This window comes from Ruditapes philippinarum, unplaced genomic scaffold, assembly GCF_026571515.1.
Source record: "Ruditapes philippinarum isolate M1 unplaced genomic scaffold, ASM2657151v2 ctg535_1_1_1_1, whole genome shotgun sequence".
Classification (NCBI taxonomy): domain Eukaryota; kingdom Metazoa; phylum Mollusca; class Bivalvia; order Venerida; family Veneridae; genus Ruditapes; species Ruditapes philippinarum.
Genome location: NW_026852088.1, coordinates 282,752 through 310,560, shown reverse-complemented (window position 1 = coordinate 310,560; position 27,809 = coordinate 282,752). Strand labels below are relative to the sequence as shown.

General features: G+C 32.7%; 1 protein-coding gene across 1 annotated transcript in view; it reads left to right on the top strand.

Moving 5' to 3' along the window:
- The window catches only part of LOC132748853 (diacylglycerol kinase 1-like), a 45,162-nt gene that overhangs the window by 4,314 nt on the left and 13,039 nt on the right, over nucleotides 1–27,809 (top strand). The window contains exons 2-5 of the mRNA XM_060738508.1: nucleotides 8,369–8,405; nucleotides 21,382–21,428; nucleotides 21,816–21,973; nucleotides 27,134–27,534. Coding sequence (XP_060594491.1) covers nucleotides 27,471–27,534 — 64 coding nt within the window. The 5' untranslated portion in view covers nucleotides 8,369–8,405; nucleotides 21,382–21,428; nucleotides 21,816–21,973; nucleotides 27,134–27,470. The remainder of the gene's footprint in view (nucleotides 1–8,368; nucleotides 8,406–21,381; nucleotides 21,429–21,815; nucleotides 21,974–27,133; nucleotides 27,535–27,809) is intronic.

Genomic DNA, 27,809 nt, shown 5'->3' with positions numbered 1-27,809 from the left:
AATGTTTGACCTAGAGTCATAAGATTGACAGAACAGTGGCGTGTGGGGGCATCCGTGTCCTATGGACACATTTCTAGTTTTGTTTTTAAATCTTGATTACAGACAATGAGACTCAAATTAGGAATAACCAGCAAATCTACTGATTGCTTACCAGAACTAAATGTTGAGGTTAAAGATATAATTATGTACCTGCTCAGAAATATTTCAAAAGTGTCCAGTAACATCCCTGTTTTGAGTTGTAAAATAATATTCAAATTAATTCAGGGTGTCCGTTTGACCCTTTAAATGACTCTTTAACCCTTCCAATTTCCAAAAGGCCTTATTTGACCCTCAGGATTTTAACTGGAGGGCCAAATTTTGTTAAAGTCATGGGAATTTGGCCTTGTAGTCGGTAAAACGTAGTCAAAATGACCCTCTGATTTCATAACTAGTGAACACCTATTAACCTCTTTCATAAAACTTACAATAGGTGGTAAGCATTTTAAAAGACCGTGAATTATAGAAGTCTGCAATGTCTTGTTTGTTTAATGTCAAATTGTAAGATCTCTTTTAGAGATACATGTATGTGGCATAAATTGACATTATCAGTTAATAGTGTATCACAAGTCACAAAATATCATCAAAACTCTTTTGGCCACCATTTGAAATGCCATGTTTTCCCATGATTTCAGTTAAACGGTCTTGTTGCAAATAAATATCAGCAGAAATAATTGATAAATGTTAAAATGATGAGGAGACAAAAGCTGAATGCATAATTTTCTGCAATAATTTCATATTTTTTTTTCCATTAAACTAATTATACAATATATATAAACAAGAGCTGTCGGTAGGATAGCAACGCTCGACTATTCTTAGTGCTTGATAGTAAAAAAAAATGCTTGATACAGTTACCTCCTCCTGTTTACAGGTTGGGGTAATGATGGTGAACAAGTGTGCAAAGTTTCAAAGCCATATGTCAATGAACTTTGAAAATATTTGAGGTATTACAAAAACTTTAACATAAATTCTAAGTCGAAAAAGGGGCATAATTCTGTCAAAATGCTTGATAGAGTTACCACCTCCTGTCTACAACTTGGGGTCATGATGGTGAACAAGTGTGCAAAGTTTCAAAGCCATATGTCAATGGACTTGGAAAATATTTAAGGTATTACAAAAACTTTAACATAAATGCTAAGTCAAAAAAGGGGCATAATTCTGTCAAAATGCTTGATAGAGTTACCTCCTCCTGTCTACAGGTTGGGGTCATGATGGTGAACAAGTGTGCAAAGTTTCAAAGCCATATGTCAATGGACTTTGAAAATATTTGAACTATTACAAAAACTTTAACATAAATTCTAAGTCGAAAAAGGGGCATAATTCTGTCAAAATGCTTGATAGAGTTACCTCCTCCTGTCTGCAGGTTGGGGTCATGATGGTGAACAAGTGTGCAAAGTTTCAAAGCCATATGTCAATGGACTTTGAAAATATTTGAACTATTACAAAAACTTTAACATAAGTGGTTACGCCGACGCTCGGGTGACTGCAATAGCTCTACTTATTCTTATCGAATAGTTGAGCTAAAAATTAAGATGCGATACGTAATTGCGGAAAAAAGAATAAAGTAATAGCTGATTTTCCCATTTGCATTAAAATAAGTGAATAATATATAATGATGTTAAATGTCACCTTTTACTTGATGAAACTGTGTTATTAATTGATGTATTTGGTTTTTACTTGGACAAAACAATATCCAGAACCAGTCTTTTAAAGACGTTTTGTATGACCTTGACCTTTATGAGACCTTCACATATAAAGGTATCTTTCAATGTTTTTGCATTTGGTCACTGGGGACAACCAAGTTCACTTATAAATACTTTAAGAAGAATTTGTTAGGTGGGTTTTTAACTTAATAAGCCAAAATACATTCCAGCAAAATATAAGATACATTGGCCAACAAATTGAAAGGCTGTATGAGCAGAACATGGTAAAATGGATTTTAACATGTTCTGCCCCGACTGGGATCAAGGTCACATGTGCTAAAAATGGATTTTAACATGTTCTGCTCATACAGCCTTTCAATTTGTTGGCCAATGCATCTTATATTTTGCTGGAATGTATTTTGGCTTGTTCTCTCACTTTTTAAGAAGTACGTATGTGTGAAGCAATCATCACCTTAATCCATATGTGTTGTAATTATGTAGCAATGGATCTTAGGTGAGTGTAGGTGTCATAGTGGCACTCTTGTTTATCAGTTCTTAAGAATGTTTGTTTTGATAATTTTAAGGTCAGGTTCATAGATAGGTCATTTGTGACCAAAAATAAATAAAGTAGATCATCAGGTCATTTAACTCATGTTACAGAAAAAGCTTGCTACAACTTGGAATGTGGATGTTTGGTGATATATTCCCCATCATGTTTGTAGATGAGTAGTGTTCAAAAAGGAAGTAACCAGGTGAAATGAAAGAAAAGTCTTAACACTTTATTTAGATCTTCAAGACACATTTGACATACACTTGTTACATTTGAATGTGAACAGGAAATGCTATGTCTAGCAAGCATTTTGTGTTATGTTGGAAAAGACATTGTTATTGTTCTTTTCATTGTTTGTTATTTTCTCAGTTATTGAGATAAAAGAATTGTGTTTTTAAAAGGCAAACCATCTAAATATAGAAACAGATCATATAAACAGTCCTATAGCAGTCTCTGGAGAGACAATAGCTGGTTTCAAGATTGGCATATATTTTGGTTGAATGTGAAACTTGGTGACATTTTACAGTGTTTAATCAAGCAATGCCTTCCCATGTAGTATTGATTTTTGTGGAGCACTTCTCTCCTTGCAAAGATCTAACTAGATATATCATTTAAAGAGAAACACAGCCAAAATAATGTCTCTCTAGTACCTCTCCATACAACAAATACAAATGTATTTTTAACTTTATAATTATACTGACTGTAGCCCACTACAAACTCAATTAATACTTACAGTTGATGAATTAATGTTTCTTTCTACCTGATGCTCAATATATACTAAAGCTAATGTCTCTAATCCATCTACCAAATACCTGATAAAATACTTCAATTTAATGTTTCAAATCAATGTACTTCATGAAGTCTAAAATTTGATGTTTCACATTCTTTGATTCATAAAAGAATTTAATGATTTTGATCCATCTACCTCATGCTTAAGAAATACTAAAGCTTATTGCAGGTTATCTCTTCTTAAAAATTTGGTATTATATTGCCCTGTCTTCATTATTACTTGAATGATTTACTTCAAACTTTTAATAGTTACTCCTGATCATCACCAATATCATTTAGTATTGCTAAACTGGAGAATGAATTTTAATATAAATAATGATGACTTTTGTTGCTAATGTCACCAACTGAATCACTTTATACTCTAGGTTCTTACTCTTCTGTAAAATGAGACATCTATAGCAAATAATGGACTGTACAACTGTGTGATTTCATATAATGAGGTTAGTTTACTGAGACTTAATGTCCTGGAACCAGGCTAAAATTTCATTCTACATGAAACACATTGTCTCAATCTAAAGAGGCACTGTTTTGCATTGTAGGGTCTTAGCTAGCTACCAGTGAGCTGGTTACCATCTCCCTATATCTGCAATAATGCACAAAGTCGTATTTCTAGGATTTTCTTCCTCCATTAAAACTGAAAAGTAAGCATATGATCTAGACAATAAGAAACAATTGAAAATATTATGATTTATGTATTCAACATGTTTATTTACTGGCTGCCTATCATACAAGATGACATTTTTACTCTATATTTTTATCCATAAATCACTATTGCATTAATGAATATCATGTAATTTAACAGGTATATGTAGGTTTAACCTGTACAGTTTGACCTTAATTGATCATTATATACATGTAAATTATATATATATACTGTAATTAACCTGACTGATGTTTCATTTATATAGCTTGCTGTATGATCAAGCATTTGTGTATATTGTTTATATTATGTTTTCCGCCCACTTAGATTCAACCTTTATCCATTAACCATAGATTTGTTAACTGTTGTTCCTTTTTCCTTTGGATTTATGAATATATCTGGTTTGTATTTACCATCGTTTGCAGTTTGTTGGTTGTGTTTTCCTAGGAAATACTTTTTTTATACTATATTGAAATGCATATTAAAATATTGTTAAACTAAAATATGAATATAAAAGTATTTGATTATATTTCACTATGTATGATTATTTATTCATTCAGCTATTTCCTTAGATAATTAGAGTCAATGGTGAAAAATTGATAGGGAACCTGTTGAAATGTTATTATGTTCACTTTAAAATGAACCTGTTGTAATGTTATCATATTCACTTGATAAGGGAACCTGTTGTAATGTTTTCATGTTCACTTGAAAGGGAACATGTTGTAATATTATCATGTTCTCTTGAAAGGGAACCTGTTGTAATGTTTTCATATTCACTTGATAAGGGAACCTGTTGTAATCTTATCATGTTCACTTGAAAGGGAACCTGTTGTAATGTTTTCATGTTCTCTTGAAAGGGAACCTGTTGTAATATTATCATGTTTACTTGAAATGGACCCTGACTGTTGTAATATTATCATGTTCACTTGAAAGGGAACCTGTTGTAATGTTTTCATGTTCTCTTGAAAGGGAACGTGTTGTAATATTATCATGTTTACTTGAAATGGACCCTGACTGTTGTAATATTATCATGTTCACTTGAAATGGACCGACTGTTGTAATGTCACATGTTCACTGGAAAGGGAACCTGTTGTAATGTTATCATGTTCACTTGAAAGGGAACCTGTTGTTATTTTATCATGTTCACTTGAAAGGGAACCTGTTGTAATTTTATCATGTTCTCTTAAAATGGAACCTGTTGCAATACTATCATGTTCACTTGAAAGGGAACCTGTTGTAATGTTATCATGTTCACTTGAAATGGACCCTGACTGTTGTAATGTTATCATGTTCACTTGAAATGGAACCTGTTGTACTGTTATCATGTTCTCTTGAAAGGGAACCTGTTGTAATATTATCATGTTCACTTGAAAGGGAACCTGTTGTAATGTTTTCATGTTCACTTGAAAGGGAACGTGTTGTAATCTTATCATGTTCACTTGAAAGGGAACCTGTTGTAATGTTTTCATGTTCACTTGAAAGGGAACCTGTGTTGTAATGTTATCATGTTCACTTGAAATGGAACCTGTTGTACTGTTATCATGTTCTCTTGAAAGGGGACCTGTTGTTATGTTATCATGTTCACTTGAAAGGGAACCTGTTGTAATGTTGTCATGTTCACTTGAAATGGAACCTGTTGTAATATTATCATATTCACTTGAAAGGGAACCTATTGTTATGTTATCATGTTCTCTTGGAAGGGATCCTATTGTAATGTAATCATGTTTACTTGAAATGGAACCTGTTGTAATGTTATCCTGTTCACTTGAAATGGAACCTGTTGTACTGTTATCATGTTCTCTTGAAAGGGGACCTGTTGTTATGTTATCATGTTCACTTGAAAGGGAACCTGTTGTTATTTTATCATGTTCAATTGAAAGGGAACCTGTTGTAATGTTATCATGTTCTCTTAAATGGAACCTGTTGTAATACTATCATGTTCTCATGAAAGGGAACCTGTTGTAATGTTATCATGTTCACTTGAAAGGGAACCTGTTGTAATATTATCATGTTTTCTTGGAAGGAAACCTGTTTTAATATTATCATGTTCACTTGAAATGGAACCTGTTGTAATGTTATCATGTTCTCTTGAAAGGGAACCTTTAGTAATGTTATTATGTTCACTTTAAAGGGGACCTGTTGTAATGTTATCATGTTTTCTTAAAGGGGAACCTTTAGTAATGTTATCATGTTAACGTGAAGGAGAACCTTTAGTAATGTTATCATGTTCTCTTAAAAGGGAACCTGTTGTGATGTTATGCTCTCTTAGTTACCTGTTATAATATTCTTTTGAAAGGTGGTATCTGTTATAATGTCAACATTTTTAGAAACTACTGAACATATAATAGATAAAACAATAATTTTATAAGACAGCCTACATAAGGGTTAGTATTTCACATTTTTTTGTCCTACACATTTTTGAGAGGCTTCTAATGTGCTTGCAGAGTTAACTTAAAAAATAAAGTGTCTGTGGTGCACCTTGGGTCTTTCATCAACAGTAAAGCTGAAAAGTCATTATATGATCTCTAATATATGGTGCAAACCCAACTCACAGCCCCAGCCCCTAGAGTTAGCCTAGGAATGAGATATTGAAATCAAACTTGGTATATAACAAGCTTATATGAAGACCCAAGTTGGGATTACTTTTGGACCCCTGGGGTCAAGGTCTCTGTTACTAAAAATAGAATAATTGTTTCTGGACAATAGCAAGAGTTAGAAATGAGTTATTGTAATCAAACTTGGTATATAGCAATGTTATGTGAAAACATGGGGTGGGATTGCTTTTGGGCCCCCTGGGGTCAAAGTTACTGTTAGCAGTTACTAAAAATATATAAATGGTTTCCGGACGATACCTCATGTTAGGAATGAGATGAGTATATAGAAAGCTTACTAGGAATTGCTTTTGGATGATAACCTAAGTTAGCAATGTGATATTGTAATTAAACTTGATATATAGCTTAATATGTGGATACCTATCTTTGGACTACCTTTGGACCTCCTTATGTCAAGGTCAATGTTACGGTTTACACTAAAAATCTAAAAAGAGTTTATTGAAGATAACTATAGTTAGGAATATGATACTGTAATGAAACTTGGCATTTAGCAATTAGCTTATGAAGAGACCTAGCTTTGTTTTATTGTTGGACTCCCTGAGGTTCAAGGTCACTATGGTTTCTGGAAGATAGGCAATTGATTATAATAATTATTGGCACACAGATTAAATAAGGTTGAGTTCAAATTTTACCTCAGACCACCTATTTTTCAAAAACAAATGCAAAAAAGAATAAAGAAGAACTAAGGTCAATACTGGGTCAAGTTTTAACTATATTTAGACTATATACAGGGTTAGTTGATGCGGTGCATCAACTAACCCCCCTTTACATGGACTAACACCCCATAGTTGATGCCAGGCAGCAACTAACCCCACATTAGATGAACTAACCCCACTAAGTTGATGTGCCGCAACAACTAACCCCCCCTTAGATGAACTAAATCTCAGGAAATGATTTTTAAGTGTATTCCAGGTTTAATAATTATTCCATCTTCAGATAATACTCTGTTGATAGAATAACATTATGATAAATAATGTTATTATCTTAACATGTACTGTACAGTAACTCATTTGATCCTGAATGATATTCTCTTTTATTTTGTTGTCCGGAATGCCTCATGAATTGATTGTTTAGAGGCTTTAAGACTCTCATTCTTTCTGCACAAAAATGGAATCTTTGTGGCGCTTTTATGATTAATATTTGAAGATCTGATAGACACTTTAGATTAGACCATAAAATCATACCATTACTGTCAGGCCATAAAATAAACTATATAGACTTGTGTCAATAAAATGTTTATACACAGTTCTTGCTGAGTAAATTGGAGAATTTCATTACTGCACGGCATGCAGGCAACAGACTTACCTCGGACCAGACTATATGCAAAATAGGCTAGTTTTGTCTGTTTTCAGACTGATGTGAAAAAGTAGATTTGACTTAACTTAATGCACTGGGCTGGGAATCAGAACTGTGTTATATGCTTCATTTTGTAAACAATTTTGGCCATTTTGGAAATGCAAAGATTTTGTCTTATACTTTTTCTATCATAAATGTCTGATAATGAGATATATAATGTCAGCACAGCTCCTCATTTTGCCACTTCATTTGATGTCTGTGATGTCTGTGACTTGCAAATCCATTTTGGAGAGCATTTTTGTTCCTCAGACTGCTTTTTAAGTTTATTCATTTTGAGTACATTTACAGAATATTTGATAAAAAGTTCAAATCAAATATATGAAAATTTTGCCTGTGTCTCCCTTTAAGATATTTGATGTATACCATGGCCAAGTGGTAACATGAAAATTTGTTCAGAGGGAGAAAATTCTGGAAATATTGCTTCTAGAGTTGTGAACCTTGGATGAGGAACATTTCTTTGAAGTTTGAAGTTGATACCATAAGAAATAAAAAAAAATTTACTGCACAAAAACTTTAATCTGAAATCTGGACAGGAACATGTCGGGACTGGAAATATTTTCTGAGATTTTTGTATCATTTGATGTAAGTCCAGACCAATCATTTGCGTGTAAATTTTCATTCCTCACAGTTTTCCATCATTTTTATTGTGCAAAATGACATGTAGATAAAAAGTGGGCTAGAAATTGCACAAAAAAAATAATTTTCAATTTATTTCTGAGTATATTATTATTATCTTTTGCAGATTTTGTCCATTGTTTAAGTGTTTCAGTTGATCTAAGGTATGTCAGAATTTCAAATGTTTTTAGGTTGTTGACCTCTAATATCAATTCTATCCTCCCATATTTTGTTGTTAGTCTATTAATATGATTATATATATATATGGTTTATATATGCTACAAGATTGAATACAGGGTTTTAGGGCATAAATTTACATCTTATGGTTATCATGTTTTATCATTTTGTTGAAATATACTGATTTACAAACTTTCATAGTGATTATATTATAACATAAATATCAATCAGATAGTCATAACAATTGTCAAGAATAGTTGTTAATGACAAACTATTTACTACAGCTTGACCAGTAACTAAATTTATAGGTCACTTGTGACAGTGTGACAATAGGCATGATTATAATGATTTTGTAATTCTTATTTACTGTATAAATTCTTATTTTTGCGGGCTACATATTTTACTATTTTTGTTAAAACAAAGGGTACTAAAATGTCTGTATACCTTATTCCTGCAGCTAAATTGACCTCCCCCTGACATGTTTCATTAATACAGTCCAAACTATTGTTGTAAGAAAGCAGTTTATGTCATGATTTTTATTAACATGTATTATTTAAGTCAAACCGATACTGTAATGATCGTATATTCCATGTTTACTGAGTGATGTCCCTTCATGCATATATTCAGGAACTAGCAGGCATATGAGTACAAACACAAATGTTAAGTCTTGTGACAATTAGGTCCAAAAGGGCATTGGTGGTGACATACTTTTTTGAATGAAATTCATGAAGAACTAAATCCAGTTTGTTGAAAAGTATAAAAAAACAAAGCAAAAACAAAACAATAATTTAAAAAATGCCTTTTCCAAGATTCAAACCAGGATCTCTGCACTTTCGAAGCAAACACTCTACCTCTGCACTATTATGCTGGGTATAAATGAGCAATGGCTCAGGTTGTAAAAAGATTTAGGAGATAAATAATATATTTTATATCACCGCTATACAATGTCATGTAAGTCAATATTAATGTACGGAATAGTGAATTTGAGCTACATGTATATGCGATGCAAAAATATTGAATATTTGAGTGCTTTCTTCATATTTATACATAAATATGATAAGAATGTTTACTTTTTTCAGATTTTTATTTCTTCCTTTACTGTGTCTAGTATTTAATTTGTCGAGCATTCTGTTTCCTCTGACAGCTCTTGTGATCTTGTCAATATCCATCCTGATATAAACCTGAATATTTGTATGTATTATATACTAGACATACCAATACATAATGTATAACATATGACAATATTTCACAGTATTTTAATGTTCTTTTTGAATGATATAAGTTTGCATGTGAAAATTTACTAAATCATGAATACCTAGGTACATTGACAGGTTCTTACAAAACAATAAGAATTTTAAACATTTGTATTGATGAATTTATTGCCAGGATTTCTGACTCTGGAATGATTGTTTATTGTGTAGGAAGCAAACACTTGAATTTATTAACACCCACCTCTTTTAGCAACAGACAATAAACACTTTGTGCATTGTTAAAAAATAGCTTTGTAACCTCCATAAACAATTTCTGTGTTTCACTTTAATATACAGTAGAACTTCTATGAGTCAAACTTCGATTAGTCGATTTTCTCGATGTGTCGAAGAAAAATTAAAGTCCCGACTTTTCCCCCTATATATTCCTTATAAAAACCTATTTATGAGTCGAGATTTTATGTGTCGAATTTTTCGATGTGTCGAGTTTTTTTCGTGGTCCGTGTTAAGTAAATCTAGTGCAATTTATCACAAATAAGTCGAAGTTGTTCGATTATTTTGACACCGTCGATCTCGAGACATTTTTCACACCTTATCTGGCTGTGAAGACGATTTCCTATCAGTTTGTGTGACAGGTGTTAATGACACAGCCGTGTGTTCAAACAGCCTTTGTTTGCGATAAAATGCGTTAATCGTTACTATTTTAATTTCCATAGTGGTATTTGAAAGTAAACAGTAAGAACTACTTTCATTTGATTACATCCTTGACCCGGTGTCGCGTGAGAATAACATGCGAAATATATACTAAAAGTTGGTTATGTTATCGCCCTTTCGTATTGTTAACTTTTTTACCTTTTGTAACTCTATTGTATACGTCAACGGGTTGTCCATATAATTAGCCGTGAAAAACGTTATTTAACATGCTATATTTATCATTGTAAAATGTGAATATCAGATTAATGATGGAAAAAACATGAAATAGGTTTCGTTATAGACTAGTCACGGGTCGAAATTTTGTCATGGAATTGAGAGCGATTCATGAGTCGAAGTCCCGATGTGTCGAAGTTTTTACGCAAGTCCCTTCAACTTCGACTTACCGAAGTTCTACTGTATATACATTTACTCATCTTGGGCTGAGAACCTACTTATTGAGCAAATGTGTTTGATTTTATAACATTTGCTTGCTTAATCACAATGATAATAGTTTAAGATAAATAAAAAAAAGATTTTTAGATTAATAAGCATTTAGTTTATTATATATTATGTAACTTAATGCGTTTTATAATACATGTATAGGAACAAGTTAGTCCTTATAAGAGCAATGTTGTAAGAAGGGGCAATGTTTAGTTATCTTGTAGTTTCTATTAAAACATGTTCAGGTAGTATGCATTAGTCCTGGAAAGTGATTGATGTTGTAAAAGAAAGTGTAATGACAAACAATCCTAAGTAAGGGTGTTGTGAATTTAAGTTCTATAACTGTAAAAGCACATGACAGTTACCATAAGTTCTGAAAAGTTCTGAGGACCTAGAAGAACATAAGTGGTGACAATTAGTTCTAAAAGTCCATCTGTTGAAAACATGGGAGAAGAAATAAAAATAGTTTGAACCAATAAGTTTCTTAAAGAGCATTGGTAGTGAAAGTTAGTTTTAAAATAGAAAATGCGATAGCAATAAGTTCCAAAATGGCATTGGTGCTGACAATTAGCTCTTGAAGGGGATTGATATTTTTCAAGGATTTAGGTGGTGACAATAAGTTCCAAAAGGGCATTAGTTGTGACAATGTAAACTGTTTGAACCAGTAAGTTTCTTAAAATGCATTGGTGGTGTCAGTTAGTTCTAAAAGGGCATCATTGTTGGCCATACAAGCATTAAATTAGTAATGACAAGAACTACTTCAAGGGCATTGATGATGACAATAAGTTCTTCAAAGGCATTGATGGTGACAATAAGTTCCAGAAGGGCATTGATGGTGATAATAAGTTCTTCAAGGGCATTGGTGGTGACAGTAAGTTCTTCATGGGCATTGATGGTGACAATAAGTCCTTTTAGGGCATCGATGGTGACAATAAGGTCCAAAAGGGCATTGATGGTGACAATAAGTTCTTCAAGGGCATTGATGGTGACAATAAGTTCGTCAAGGGCATTGATGATGACAATAAGTTCCAAAAGGGCATTGATGGTGACAATAAGTCCTTTTAAGGCATTGATGATGACAATAAGTTTCAAAAGGGCATTGATGGTAACAATAAGTCCTTTTAGGGCATTGATGGTGACAATAAGGTCCAAAAGGGCATTGATGGTGACAATAAGTTCTTCAAGGGCATTGATGGTGACAGTAACTTCTTCAAGGGCATTAATGATGACAATAAGTTCCAAAAGGGCATTGATGGTGACAATAAGTGCTTCAGGGGCATTGGTGGTGACAATAAGTTCTTCAAGGGCATTGGTGGTGACAATAAGTTATTCAAGGGCATTGATGGTGACAATAAGTTCTTCAAGGGCAATGGTGGTGACACTAAGTTCTTCAAGGGCATTGATGATGACAATAAGTTCCAAAAGGGCATTGATGGTGACAATAAGTCCTTTTAGGGCATTGATGGTGACAATAAGTTCTTCAAGGGCATTGATGGTGACAATAAGTTTCAAAAGGGCATTGATGGTGACAATGAGTTCTTCAAGGCATTGATGGTGACAACAAGTTCTTCAAGAGCATTGATGGTGACAATAAGTTCTTCAAGGGCATTGATGATGACAATAAGTTTCAAAAGGGCATTGATGGTGACAATAAGTCTTTTTAGGGCATTGGTGGTGACAATAAGTTCTTCAAAGGCATTGATGGTGAAAATAAGTTTTCAATGGCATTGGTGGTGACAATAAGTTCAGAAAGGGCATTGGTGGTGACAATAAGTTCAGAAAGGGCATTGGTGGTGACATTAAATTCTAAAAAGGCATTGGTGATTAGTTTCAAATGGGCATTGGTTCCAAAAAGGCATTGATGGTGATAATAAGTTTCATATGGGCTTTGGTAGTAACAATTAGTTCTTACAGAGCATTGGTGGTGACAGTTCTAAAATGGTATTGGGGTGACAATTAGTTGTTCCAAAGGGCGTTGGTGGTGACAATTAGCTCCAAACAGGTATTGGCAATGACAGCTAGTTCTAAAAGGGCATTGGTGGTTATAATTAGTTTTAAAGGCCATTGGTTGCAACAATTTGTTCTAAAAAATCTCAGCCAGTGACAGTTTGTTCTAAAACAAGTACAAGAAAATGGTTAGTGACAATTTATCTAAATAGGTAAGTGACAGTAACTTGTAAAAATGTTCAAAGGCAGTGATAAAAAAGAGATGATTTGAGCAAGGGAGAAATGTGTTTTTCTAAATGATTAAGAGGTAATAAAGTATGACAAGTAGTTATGGGCAGTTGCATCTGAGTGAATAAAAACATAAAATGCATTCTTTTGAATGTTTAAACATGTGATATCAAGATTGAAAAAGAATACTTGTAAGTCAAAAGTGGTATCTTGAAGATGCAAAAATCGGGAAAGCATAAAATAAATCATTATAATGACCTTTGTAATAGTGATGTGACTTAAAATCCTTTATATAAAAAAGAGGTTTAATGTATCTGATATGAGTTAATTGGGAATGGAAATATAGGATGATGAAATTTAATCATGTGTGTAGACAGTTAAAGAAGTAGGAGAAAGTTTGCTTTAAAGCTGTTTTCATTTGATTGATGCAGTTTACAGCTGATTTGATAGAGAAGAAAAGTTTGATGTGTTGGAGGTAGATAGTAATACATTCTGATTTATCTAGAATAGAAATAAAATGCTTGTCAAGCTTACAGAATTGGATTTGTATAATTTATCAGTAAGTAAAATATAAATTGATATACTTTGAGACAAATCTAGATATGATATTAATGTGACATTGATACTGGCAGTCTGTTGCATTGACTTCATTGTATACAAGTTTCTGAAAGGAAGAAAAGATGCTGCTGTTTGTGTATCTATTTTTTATGCTTCCACAATTTTACTGCCTTGTCCATTCATGTCTGTCACTCTTTTGTACAAAGACACTTTTTTGTATGGGGAATAACTTGTAAAGTATTGACGGTATTTCAATAAAACTTAACACAGTGATAGGTCCCAGTATGAGTAAGCACAGTGTCTAAGAACCATAATTTTACCTTTTTAGCTCACCTGTCACAAAGTGACAGGGTGAGCTTTTGTGATCGCTTTTCGTCCGGCGTCCGTCCGGCGTCCATCCGTCCGTAAACTTTTACTTTAAATGACATCTCCTCATAAACCGCTGAGCCAATTTCATCCAAACTTCACAGGAATGTCCCTTTGGTGGTCACCTTTAAAAATTGTTCAAAGAATTTAATTCCATGCAGAACTCTGGTTGCCATGGCAACCGATAGAGAAAAACTTAAAATATCTTCTTTTAAAAACCCCAAAGAGGTAGAGCTTAGATATTTGGCATGAAACATCTTCTAGTGAGTGTCTATCAAGTTTTTTCAAATAAAAGCCCTGGGGTCAAAATTGGCCCCGCCCCGGGGGTCATTGTTTTTCCCTATATGCATATAGTAAAAACTTAAAAAATCTTCTTTTAAAGAACCCAAAGAGCTAGAGCTAAGATATTTAGCATGAAACATCTTCTAATGGGTGTCTACCAAGTTTGTTCAAATAAAAGCCCTGGGGTCAAAATTGGCCCGGCCCCAGGGGGTCATTGATTTTCCCTATATGCATATAGTAAAAGCTTATAAAATCTTCTTTTAAAAAACTCAAAGAGGTAGAGCTTAGATATTTGGCATGAAACATCTTCTAGTGAGTGTCTATCAAGTTTTTTCAAATAAAAGCCCTGGGGTCAAAATTGGCCCCATCCCGGGGGTCATTGTTTTTCCCTATATGCATATAGTAAAAACTTAAAAAATCTTCTTTTAAAAAACCCCAAAGAGCTAGAGCAAAGATATTTAGCATGAAACATCTTCTAATGGGTGTCTACCAAGTTTGTTCAAATAAAAGCCCTGGGGTCAAAATTGGCCCGGCCCCAGGGGGTCATTGATTTTCCCTATATGCATATAGCAAAAACTTATAAAATCTTCTTTTAAAGAACCCAAAGAGCTAGAGCTAAGATATTTAGCATGAAACATTTTCTAATGAGGGTCTATCAAGTTTGTTCAAATAAAAGCCCTTGGGTCAAAATTGGCCCCGCCCCAGGGGGTCATTGATTTTCCCTATATGCTTATAGTAAAAACTTATAAAATCTTCTTTTAAAGAACCCAAAGAGCTAGAGCTAAGATATTTAGCATGAAACATCTTCTAATGGGTGTCTACCAAATTTGTTCAAATAAAAGCCCTGGGGTCAAAATTGGCCCTGCCCCAGGGGTCATTGATTTTATTTATGTGTATAGCAAAAAATTAAAAAATCTTCTTTGAAAAAACCCAAATAGCTAGAGTTAAGATATTAAGCATGAAACATCTTCCAGTTAGTGTCTTCAAAGTTTGTTCAAATAAAAGCCCTAGGGTCAAAATTGGCCCTGCCCTGGGGGACATTGATTTTCCTTATATGTGTATAGCAAAAACTTAAAAATCTTCTTTGAAAAAAACCAAATAGCTAGAGTTTAGATATTAAGCATGAAACATCTTCTAGTGAGTGTCTTCAAAGTTTGTTTAAAAAAAAGCCCTGGGGGCAAAATTGGTCCCGCCCTAGGGGTGTCATTGCTTTGAACTATATGTGTATAGATAAAACTTAAAAAATCATTTTTTTTTAAAACTCAACGAGCTAGACCTTAGATGTTTAGCATGAAACATTTTGTAATGGGTGTCTACCAAGTTTGTTCAAATAAAAGCCCTGGGGTTTAAACTGGCCCCACTCTGGGGGCCTATATACAGGTGAGCGACTGCAGGGCCATCATGGCCCTCTTGTTTAATTATCTGCCATTATGATACTTGAAATTTTTCCTTCTTTATGATACTTAAAAATGTAAAACAATGTTTGTCCTGAGTATAACTTTTACACTGTCAGTGATATTTATTGGAAATACTTATATAAGACCAGTGACAGGAAGTGCATTGTTTACAAGAACCATAACTACTTTACTTTGTTTTTTTTAATTATCTCCCTTTATGAAACTACGTGATTATAGTGTCATTTGAATAACTTGAAAAATATTTAAAGAATTTGATATTCATGTATATTGCTATAACTTTGGGAGGAGAAAGTGTTCACTTGGGACTGATAAAAATTGGTCTATAATTGGATTAAATGAATTTGAGCTAAATTGCATGCTACACTGCATTAATTGAATCCTGAAATTGTAATTCTTGTTATAAATTTTAAATAAAATATGACATTACACAATTTCATTATTATATTTTAATGTCATTTTTTGATGTATCTCAAAACTGTAAGTGCTGTTTGTTTGACACATTTTATTAAAATGGGGTTTGTTTCATTTTAAGTGGAGATATCTAAATTCATTTTCATATTATGTACTTCAGATTACTACAATCTTTCAGTCAAATGATTTGTATCTTATGCTTGGGGAGGGGGGTGTAACAATTTAACATATTTGCTGGTTGTTTTTGTGTTTGCAAAGTTGCTTAGTAAAAGTTCTTTAAAGATGATCAGTGATATAATTGACAAAATTTTGATAAAGAAATAATAAGTTAGTTATTACAGTGAGTTTACTACTTATATCTTTGCATAGCCAATGAACTCCATAGTTTGTCTCTTAATTAGTCCTTGCTGAAATTTTTCATATAACATGTGTTTTACTGACCACAAAAAAACAGGAAATCATAAACCAGTTGTCAGTTTTTGCTAAAGTTGGTGTGAAGCAATTTTCTGGTGTGAGTGTTAGAGGTGCAAATTGCAAGGTCAAATCTTGGGTGTGGCACCTTATTTTCTGAGATAATTTGATTGAAATATGTATATATGTGATATGCTGTCAGACATTCAGCTCTTCACTCTTACTGTAACATAAGTGCCTTCTTTGGGATATACATTTGGCTTTTTACTGTTCAGAAGGCCACCTTATTCTGTAAACATGAGAGATTGGCCTTGGATTCATCTACCTTTCTATCTGTAAATATTGACTTTTCTATATTTGTTTATTTTAAAAAAAATTAAATAAAAAGATGCATTTTTTTAAAGGTGAATGAAGTATAGCTTCATTAATATATTAGTTTTGAATTTTTCTAAATATCTGTCTTGTGACTTTGTTGATAAAAAAACAGATTATATTTTTTTGATTTTGTATGTTAATAACAATTTTTGTAGAATTTTTAAAAGAAACAGTGTGTTGATATAAAGGATGTATTAGAAGAGAATATGCATGGTTGTAGTGAATGTTCCAGTGACAATAGATAAGTTAATGCTACTTTCTCAGATAATCATTTGTCAAATTACAAAGTCAAATCAGAAGACAAATCAATACAGACCATGTTGTTGTGGAAGTTTTTGATGCTGCCATGAATTAATGTTGTGTTGTGTACAACTCATTATCTTAAACAGCGGCTTATATACTACCTATTGTAAAGTTATATATATTAAAATATTAACTTCTTGAAAACAAGCGAGATGAAAATATAAAAACAACAACAACAACAACAATTAGCCGGTAGTATAGTGATTATTTGGCAATAATTGACTTAAGTAGGACATTTAAATACTCAATGACTTATTTTACAATAATTGTCAGTTTCCAATGTAAAACATAGACTGTGAAGTAATGATTAGCTTATATTGTATAAGTTAGAAGCATATATGAGCCGCGTCACTACAAAACCAACATAGTGCATTTGCGACCAGCATGGATCCAGACCAGCCTGCGCATCCTCGCAGTCTGATCAGGATCCATGCTGTTCGTTATCAGTTTCTCTACTTGTAATAGTGTTGGTAAGCGAAAAGCATGGATCCTGATCAGACTGCGCTATGTGGGTTTTGTTGTGACGCGGCTCATATATATGTAGAGTGACAATAATAAAATTTGATGATCTCAGTTAGAAGCTGAATGTTTCAAGTTTTGATTTTGTTTACACCAAAGAAACAATTATTTTCAGTAAGTTTTGTTATCAATACTAAATGGCAACAGTGTCATAATTTACTTCACTGCATAATTTATAGGATTAAATATAAACATTAAAAAATTTTTTTTTAATAAAATCGATTTTTAAAAAAAAATCTTTATTAAAGTTAAAGTATGCCAATCCAGGAGTAAATGGTGCATGTTAGGTAAAATTCAAAATTACTTTACATTTTTGTCAGATTTGTTTTCAATTTCATAATAAACATCATCTAAATAATTAATAACCAGTGTGACCCACATATCTATTAATATCCTTTGGATATTATCGATTGTGTTCAGTTTATAAAAAGAGTGGGGCAGTCTTTTCATATTTTAGACTGTTTTGATGTTTTATCATTTTCAATCATTATGCAATCACCATTGTAATTAATAGTCAATCTTTAGGTTAGTGTAACTATTTTTACTCAGTTCGACTGTAAAGAAATTAATTATTTAACTTAAATCAAGAACTGTCTATAATAAAAATACAAGGCATATTTCGGGAACTTCCAGGACAGTCCTGGTAAGCAGAAAAGTGCTCAAACCCATGATCCCTAAGTTGAGAGGTTGACACTGAGGAAAACACTAAAACAAACAACATCATACTTAATACTAGTGTATTCAGTCATATTTTACTTAGTGGCTCATGATACAAAAACAATGTATATTTTCAAACATATTTTACCTGTTGAGCCATCTACAACTGAAGTGTACTCAATGTATACTTAGTTTTGTTAGTTACACCACCTAGAATCATGATAAAGAAGTTATGTTAGTTACACCACCTAGAATCATGATAAAGAAGTTATGTTAGTTACACCACCTAGAATCATGATAAAGAAGTTATGTTAGTTACACCACCTAGAATCATGATAAAGAAGTTATGTTAGTTACACCACCTAGAATCATGATAAAGAAGTTATGTTAGTTACACCACCTAGAATCATGATAAAGAAATGTAGTGTACTCAATTTTAAATATTTTACTCATAAAACCATCAAGACCTATGATATGGAAATAATGTCCACTAAGTAATGGTTTACTTGAACCATTCAGAAATACACTCAGTGATTGTTAACTCAGTGATCTAAATATCATCAAGGAATATTTTGACTTTATAGAATTTATATATTTCTGAATACTGGAAGCATCTGTAAATAAATGATAAAGCATGTTGTTTCACTCTACTGTAAAAACAAAAAATCCAAGTGTGTTTTTTTCCCTTTTAAATGGAAAAAAATATGAATTGGAGTGCAATAAATAGTAATGAGCACTGATATTTAATATCACTTCTACAAGCATTTCTGTTATTATTTCATCACATATTTTAACTCTATGTGAGCAATATTATATCATGCAGTCAGATATAAAACCTGATACATAATCATGGTTAGCCCAGTGATTTAGATCCAACATAATCATGGTTGAGATCCATCATAATCATGGTTAGCCCAGTGATTGACATTCGACATAATCAAAGTTAACCAGTGATTAAGATCCAACATAATCATGGTTAACCCAGTGATTTAGATCCAACATAATCATGGTTGAGATCCATCATAATCATGGTTAGCCCAGTGATTGACATTCGACATAATCAAAGTTAACCAGTGATTAAGATCCAACATAATCATGGTTAGGCCAGTGATTGAGATCCATCATAATCATGGTTAGCCCAGTGATTGAGATCCGACATAGTCATGGTTAGCTCGTTGATAGAGATCCATCATAATCATGGTTAGCCCAGTGATTGAGATCCAACATAATTACGTTAGCCCAGTGATTAACATTTGACATAATCATAGTTAATCAGTAATTGAGAGATCCATCATAATCATGGTTAGCCCAGTGATTGAGATCCAACATAATTACGTTAGCCCAGTGATTAACATTTGACATAATCATAGTTAATCAGTAATTGAGATTCGACATAATCATGGTTTACTCAGTGATTGAGATCCAACATAATCATAGTTAACCCATTGATTGAGATTCAACATAATCATGGTTTGCTCAGTGACTGAGAACAGACATAATCATGGTTTGCTCAGTGACTGAGATCCAACATAATCATGGTTTGCCCAGTGACTGAGATCCAACATAATCATGGTTTGCCCAGTGACTGAGAACTGACATAATCATGGTTTGCTCAGTGACTGAGATCCAACATAATCATGGTTTCCCAGTGACTGAGAACCGACATAATCATGGTTTGCCCAGTGACTGAGAACCGACATAATCATGGTTTGCCCAGTGACTGAGAACTGCATAATCATGGTTTGCTCAGTGACTGAGATTCGACATAATCATGGTTTGCTCAGTGACTGACATCCAACGTAATCATGGTTTGCTTAGTGACAGAGATCCAACATAATCGCGGTTTGCTCACTGATATAGATGCAATCATCATGTTTGGATGCTTTGAACACTATGAATGCTATTGTGATTCTTTTACTTAAATTTCATATTGATATGAGTATAAATACATGTTTAATTCTGTTGTTTACTTTCATGTCTGGATTTTATTGGCCTAAACCAAACTATATTATTTTAGTGTAATATGTCCACTTTTGTTGTTTGTTTTTTTTTTAAAGTACAGTCCAACCCCGTTTATTCGAAGTGCCTGGGACTGAATATTTACTTCGAATAATCGATGGGTTCGAATAATCGAAATCGAATATTGTGATAGACAAAAACTACTCCACTCTGACCAATCATAGCAAAACTACCGTTTACAACACACTTACTTCCTGTAATCAATTGAGAAAAATAAATATTAAAGAAAAGATGCGTAAAAATTATTGTATTGACATTGAAGACATAAATACTTGCATTTTATTCTACATTATGTATTGTTTCGTTTCGCGCAAAGCCTTGATAATGGCCGTGTTGTCACTACGGTATTTACAGCTAAACTCTGGTTTTTCCATTAGGATAAAGGCTTTCATGTAGCGTTACAATTAATGAAAAAAAATGTTTTGGATGTTTTGACAAATTTACATATACGGTATGTATGAAAATTATTGCTGTCATCTTCAAGCAATAACAGTATCAAAATCGGACACGGTGCATAGCTTTTCATTTGATTAAAGAACACACAAAGAATTATTATCATGATTGTCTAAATACACGCATGACTGTTGATATTTTTCACAAGTCGACCGGTCAGCGAGTGGATCTGCGCCAATTAGTCTGGCTTCGAAAAATAATTAGGCTGGCATTGAATAATAGGTGTGAAATTCTTTCGTAATTGTATAATCGGGACCGAAATTTTACTTCGAAAAATAGGATGTTTTCGGATAATGCATTTCGAATAATACCCTCGTATTTATATTGATTTATATAGAGATAAAAACGGGACCGCTGATCTACTTCGGATAATGCGGGGTATTCGAATAAAGGGTTGTCGAATAACCGGGGTCGGACTGTAGATGCACTTTTTATATGAAAGGAGGAAATTTCTAGAATCACACGGAAAGATTTTTTTTCTTGGTGGCTATTTGTGAACTTCCTAGTTGTTATTTATAATTATGTTAATTTCATAAATCATCAGTTAAAGTAACATACATGTATTTTCAGAACTTACCAATCTTGTTAACTTAAACAGTTAAAGTAGAAGTAAAGTGGAATAAAGTGTGTTATTGCAATTTATATTTTATGGATATTTTTTTGTCTACTTCCAGGTGTACTACAACTTGGTGGCCAAGAGTGGACATGTGTTTATATTAGAGTGAGTTGTTAATACCTGACCTGGATCACGGACATATAATTGAGATTAATAGATAATGTGTTATAATGCTTCAACCCTATCATCTGCATCATATTTGCATATAATATTTATCAATATCTGTTAATGAATAACAAATGTATCAGTGAGCCTGTACAGTCTGCTTCATCATCTCTAGAAGCTTCTTACATCCATGTAAATATACAACAATATAACAATATAAACACCATATTTCGGGGTATTTTTACTGAACTTAAAATTTCATATCCTAAGAGAATTTTTTACAGAAAAAATTTGGTTTCAATAAATAAATGATTATATTTTTAGATAAACTGTTAAGGTTTAAACTGTATACACCAATAATAATATTGAAATATTATTGAAATAAAGTACAAACTGGTAGAGATAAAGTTGTGATGGATTGAACACCTTTCTGAAGCTGAAATAATTGTGAAAGTGGATTTACAGAACAATAAGAACAAAAGTAGTTTGAATGTGATTCTAACATGAGAGGCATTATTGTGTGTATGGAGAAGACTACATCATTGGTAAGCCTGTTGTCCTATTGATCGGTGTTTGTCGTTTAAATAACTTGTAATCTGTCGACTCACTTCTCTGGCACTAACACATTGTGACCCGCCTTCATGGAAAAGTATATCGGCTTAAATAAATGCCATTGAAACTGCATGATTTCTTGGGAATTAAAAAAAAAGCGTAAAAATTTGCTTCTGCTTTTATTGGGAAATAAAATTAAGAACATAATGGTCAATGGATAGAGGACTATAAGCAATGGAATAAGATTAACCAGTAAGTTTTCCATAAGAGGAACTATCTCTGTTTCCATAGAAACACACAAATCTATATAATATGGAAAATTGTTGTGCAAACCACTGAACAATTTTTCTATCTGGTTACAGAGTGTGTGAGTGTGTGTGGAACCACAATATTGTCAAATTGGTGTGAAGTTGGATGATGTATATATGTATTTTTCAGTCCCACAAATATATCTTCTATAAATGTAGGAGGTGCAACAAGTCTAAAAAAATCTTCATATCTTTCTTTGGATGTTGAGCTTAAATGAATGGAAAACGTAAAACAGAATTAATTGGAAAGAATAGGAAAGTATGTGTTGCTATGAAACCTGATCAGATTTTATCTGTTGTATTGAATTTATAGTGGATTTGCTAGTTTAAAGTACAGGAATATAATTTTTGGAATACATGTCTCAGGTTAGACTTGTATTAGAGATATATACTTCATATAAGTATACATTGTTTTAATGTATGATATAAAACTCAATTACACAATTACATGTTTTATTCATGTATTTTTTTGGTCTGTTTTATAACCACCATTAATAGTGTAGTTAAAAGTATGGCAAATGACATAAAGTGATGTGGATTGTGAACACATAGTCACCAGTTAAATTTGATCAAGTCAAGGCAGACCTTTACACCAATAATCTTTACTTTATCCATGTTTGACATATTTCCTGTACTTTATTAAAACTATTATAGTTTTAATACAGTAAATAGTTGTGAGTATACTTTTAGAATTGACATTAAATATTTGTATATTGTAATGCATTTGATTATGATCATGCTGCAGTTCATGAGTTAATGAAATATATTATAATCAGTCACCACAGATCTTATTACAATAATGACACTTATAAGATATGTGCCAATTAACAACATATTTTACACATTTAATAATTTTGAAAGAACACACTTGGTCTTCTAAAATAATTAGAACAAAAGAGAAACAAAACATGACCTCACTCAATCACATTGAAAAATTTCTATTATTGAAGAAAAGTATAATAATAATTTATTGTGTGAGTAAAATTATATGAATGAGTAAAAATGTTTCCCCATCCTTATTGATTGTGAATAAAGTGGTCTGTTCCATCTGGGGTGTTTTCTGCATAGCTTAGAAGAACTAATTTTGTTTAACATTTATATAGATTGATAGTTGAAGGACTGTTTGACATTAATGAATATTGACTATTGTATTATGATGACTGACATTATTCAGTCATGTTAACTGTGATTAATTTATGTTGTAATTAAATCAATAGCATGACACTATAATGTCTAATTAGACAACAGTATTCATCTTAATGGGTTTACTTCTTTGTTCAATCTCATGTTATGATAATAATTTAAGGGTGATCAGGAAGGCATATGGTAGAGGCAGTTTGATATCCTTTGTCTCCACATCATGTTTTTAATAATACTTTCTTAGAATTGTACCTTACTGCGTTCTAAAATTTACGACAGTTGTACATTGCCGATCTGTTTATCTTTGCTCTATTAATTTTCTGTCTGTTTATCCTTACTAACAATGACCAATCTGTATATCCTTGCTATCAATGACCCATCTTTCATCCTCATAATCAAAGGCCTATTTGTTTATCCTCATTATCAATGGCCTATCTGTTTATCCTCATTATCAAAGGCCTATCTGTTAGTCCTCATTATCAATGGCCCATCTGTTTATCCTTATTATCAATTACCCATCTGTTTATCCTCATTATCAATGGTCAATCTGTTTATCCTCATTATCAATGGCCAATCTGTTTATCCTCATTATCAATCTGTTTATCCTCATTTTCAATGGCCAATCTGTTTATCCTCATTATCAATTACCCATATGTTTATCCTCATTATCAATTACCCATCTGTTTATCCTCATTATCAATTACCCATATGTTTATCCTCATTATCAATTACCCATCTGTTTATCCTCATTGTCAATGGCCAATCTGTTTATCCTCATTTTCAATGGTCCATCTCTTTATCCTCATTCCTATCCAGCCAGCTTAGGGAACATCGATGGTCCTACTCAGGTGCCTGTTTGTACCTGAAATAACGCACGGAGGGGCACCCGAGGTCTTCCTCCACCAGTAAAGCTGGAATGTTGCGATATAACCTATACTGTGACGGTGTGATGTAAAACCCGATCAAACAAACAAACAAACAATTATCCTCATTATCAATTACCCATCTGTTTATCCTCCTCATTACCAATGGCCCATCTGTACATCTCTCCCTACCAATTAACCATACCTCAATAGTGGTAAAATTATGCATTCCAGTTGTTATTGTCAGTCAACTTTGGTAAGAGTTTTGTTCTAATTATTGACCCATGTTTTTATGACATTAAGAATGAGTTATGGTTGTTGCTCATTGATAGGTGTAAAATTTGTCAGATTATGTATATGTGTTTCTTTATTGGATGGTAACAAAAGATTATTTGTAATAAGAAACTTAATTGCTTTAATGAATTTGTTGATTATAAACAATATTTTTAGATAATTTAAGTTTAGCTGTTTGTTTTTTTCTTGAATGTTTTGTTGTTTGTAAATTCTGCTTACGTTCAATTGAATACTGACACTCAGAACCATAAGTAGTCTCATTAGTGGGGTTCTACTGTACTAATTCTATCAGTTGTCAGCCAAATGGTTTATATGATTCATCTGTTGATATTTACTGTGTAAGTTGTTCTTTACTGTATTTGTTGTCCATAAGTCCATCTTGACTGTATCATTTGGCCATGTGTTCCTACCTATAACTTTATCCTCTTTGTTTCTTTTATCCAATTGCTTAACATACTCTATCAATTGTCAGTAATGGAATGGTTAGTATGATTGAGGTAAGAATCATTTGTCACTTAATACTGTAAGTTCAAATCCTGCCAGGGCTTTTCTTCATCTGATAGTGCTATCTGGCTATTGAAGGTTTACTCTTTGGACCCACCTGTATATAAAGTTATATATGTAGAGGTCAACCGAGGTTTCCCTTTGTAGAGTTTTAAGCAGCCAGTTAATATTTAAGATTAGCCAGCAATGAAACACTTTTGAATGATTTAAATGTATTATCATTTGTATTGTTTGGCACACTGAAAGGAAGCTGTTGGTAAATTCTGCAATTTAACAGCAGTTAATGTTTTACCTGCCACAGAAGGAGAGCATTGCTAAAAATGAGCCGTATCAAAAAACCATGTACTTTAAAAATGTCATTCCCTTAATATATGGCATCACCAGGCCTGGAGAACAATTTATAAACTAAAGTAGGAAACACTTTTGCTCATATATGAGCATCCCATAACTTCAGTACCAGGCATTAGGTAAACTTTAGATGATTTTGATCAGCTCATTATTTGAAATAAGGAAAATTAGAGATGATTATATCAGACCATACTGAGTAAGGAAAACTTCCTCATGATATTATTTTACTGTTGTGGGTTTAGTTACTTCCTGTAAGAAGCACAGAAGTCTAAAAGCCATGACCAGGTAAGATTGAATGAAGGGCACTTTTCCTTGCCAATTTGGATCATGATGATAGTCTAACATGATTGGTCCACCACACCATGCCTGATCTAAGTGGATAGTTTATATTTCGTTTTTGTAGAACTTGGCAGTCTGGGACAATGGTGCTTTGCACTGTCTGTCTGTTTGTCTGTCTGTCCAGTGCAGTCTTGTCAGCCCTTTATTTCACAACCACTTGTCTTATATGAATGAAAAATCCACTTAAGTGATTGTCATCAAGCCTAGTTGTGCATAATTATTGTTTGCATGTTTCATTTAGATGCAAACTTCCAATTTGGCTCTATTGAATGTTGTTTAAATAGTGGGATAGGAAAAACATTCATCATATTTGGGAACTGCAAGGAATAGCAGTGACATGCCAGTGATTTTTTCCTAAAACAAGTGTCTGCTCATCACATGATTTGTGCTCACTTAAAGTGGATAGGTCTTCAATGGGTACATTTACCATAAGTTTTTCAAATATTCAAAAAAAACAAAAACAATAGAAATCTATCATTTAGATATTCTGAAAAAAAATGTTAAAGTTCTAAGTGTTTTAGAATGAACATTAATATTTATATGATGAACAATAGTATTTTGTTCTAAACTGTTTTATTATCTGCTATATCAATGTATTTAATATCAAATTATGTATCTCATATTAGCCAACAACTTCCATGTATAATTCTTGCATAGTAAGTTGTTATGTCTAATACAAAATACTGATTGTATTACAGACCTTCCATTTTAGACCAATTCACTTTAACACAGGTCCTTGACCAGAGGAACACTTGGCCAACATTCTTTTTCAGATAATTGCTTCCAAACTATGTCTTGTTGACCCTTCACCATGTTTGATTAATCAGTTTTGTTTTATCAATTATATTTATGTAGAAAACAATTTTGTCTATCATAATAATATGTATGGAAAATGTCTTCCACACATGTTGATCATTTTCTGGTGAAATTTGGATTATCTATTTATAGAGATATATAGTTTATTTAGAGTACTAATACTAGACCAATCAGTCTTGAATCTGGGTTTGTTTTTACTTTGCTATTATTTGTGATGGCTAATCTAATTTAGCTTAACTATTTGGAGATTGTACTCACCTTGACTTGGGCATCGTCATCAAGCTTTGCCTGTAAGTCAATATCTCCAGAACAACTTAAGGGAATTTGTTGAAAATTCACACACTTATTAGAAGGTAACTTTCAAAGGCTCATGACTCAATCTTGAATTTAGACTTATAATGGCCCTTATTGAACTTTGAAAATTATATATTTTCCAAGCTATCATGTTCTCAGAATATTCAAACACACTGTCCTACTGACAGCTCTTGTTGCATTTATTTGTTACATACATAAATAATTTCAAACATAAATATTTTTGTAGGTTATATGGGAAACATGAGGCATGAAGTCAGCTTGAAGTAAGGTGAATTTTGTACCCTTCATAGACAAGAGCATTGACCTGCTAGAATATAAGCAAACTGGAAGCTAACTAAGAGTTGTTTCCCATGAAAGCAAGGGAGATAATCTAGTTTTATGGAAGCCCAAATATGTGAATTGAGTTACTTCTATTAAAAGAAGAGGAATAGATTTGAATTTTCCTGGAAGCCAACAATTGGTGATTCAAAGGATCTTCCATGAAATCAAGGGATTTAATTTAGTGTGGTCAAAGGTGATTTGACCGTTCATGAGGAGAAGAGAGAAGAAAATACCATACAACAATGTCTTTTCACTGGCAGAAACTGAGTCCTGGAGAATTTCACCAGCTTCAGGAATATACATCATGTAAGTAACAACAAAGTTTACCATGTGTTTGAGCATCTGAAAGGCATATATTGTTTCTATTATCTTTTGTTTTAAGTGATCAACTCCTTTTGCTGATGTCACAAGTTTCACATAATTTATAAAATATTTCAGGTATTCAAATTTGAAGTTTGAATTATATACTGTATATTGGTTTTTGTCAGGTAGATAATTTTTCGCTATATATGCATTGAACATTTGCGAAAGACAGATTCACTAAATTTTACTTCAATTTAATACAGGGGTTCTGCAAGTTG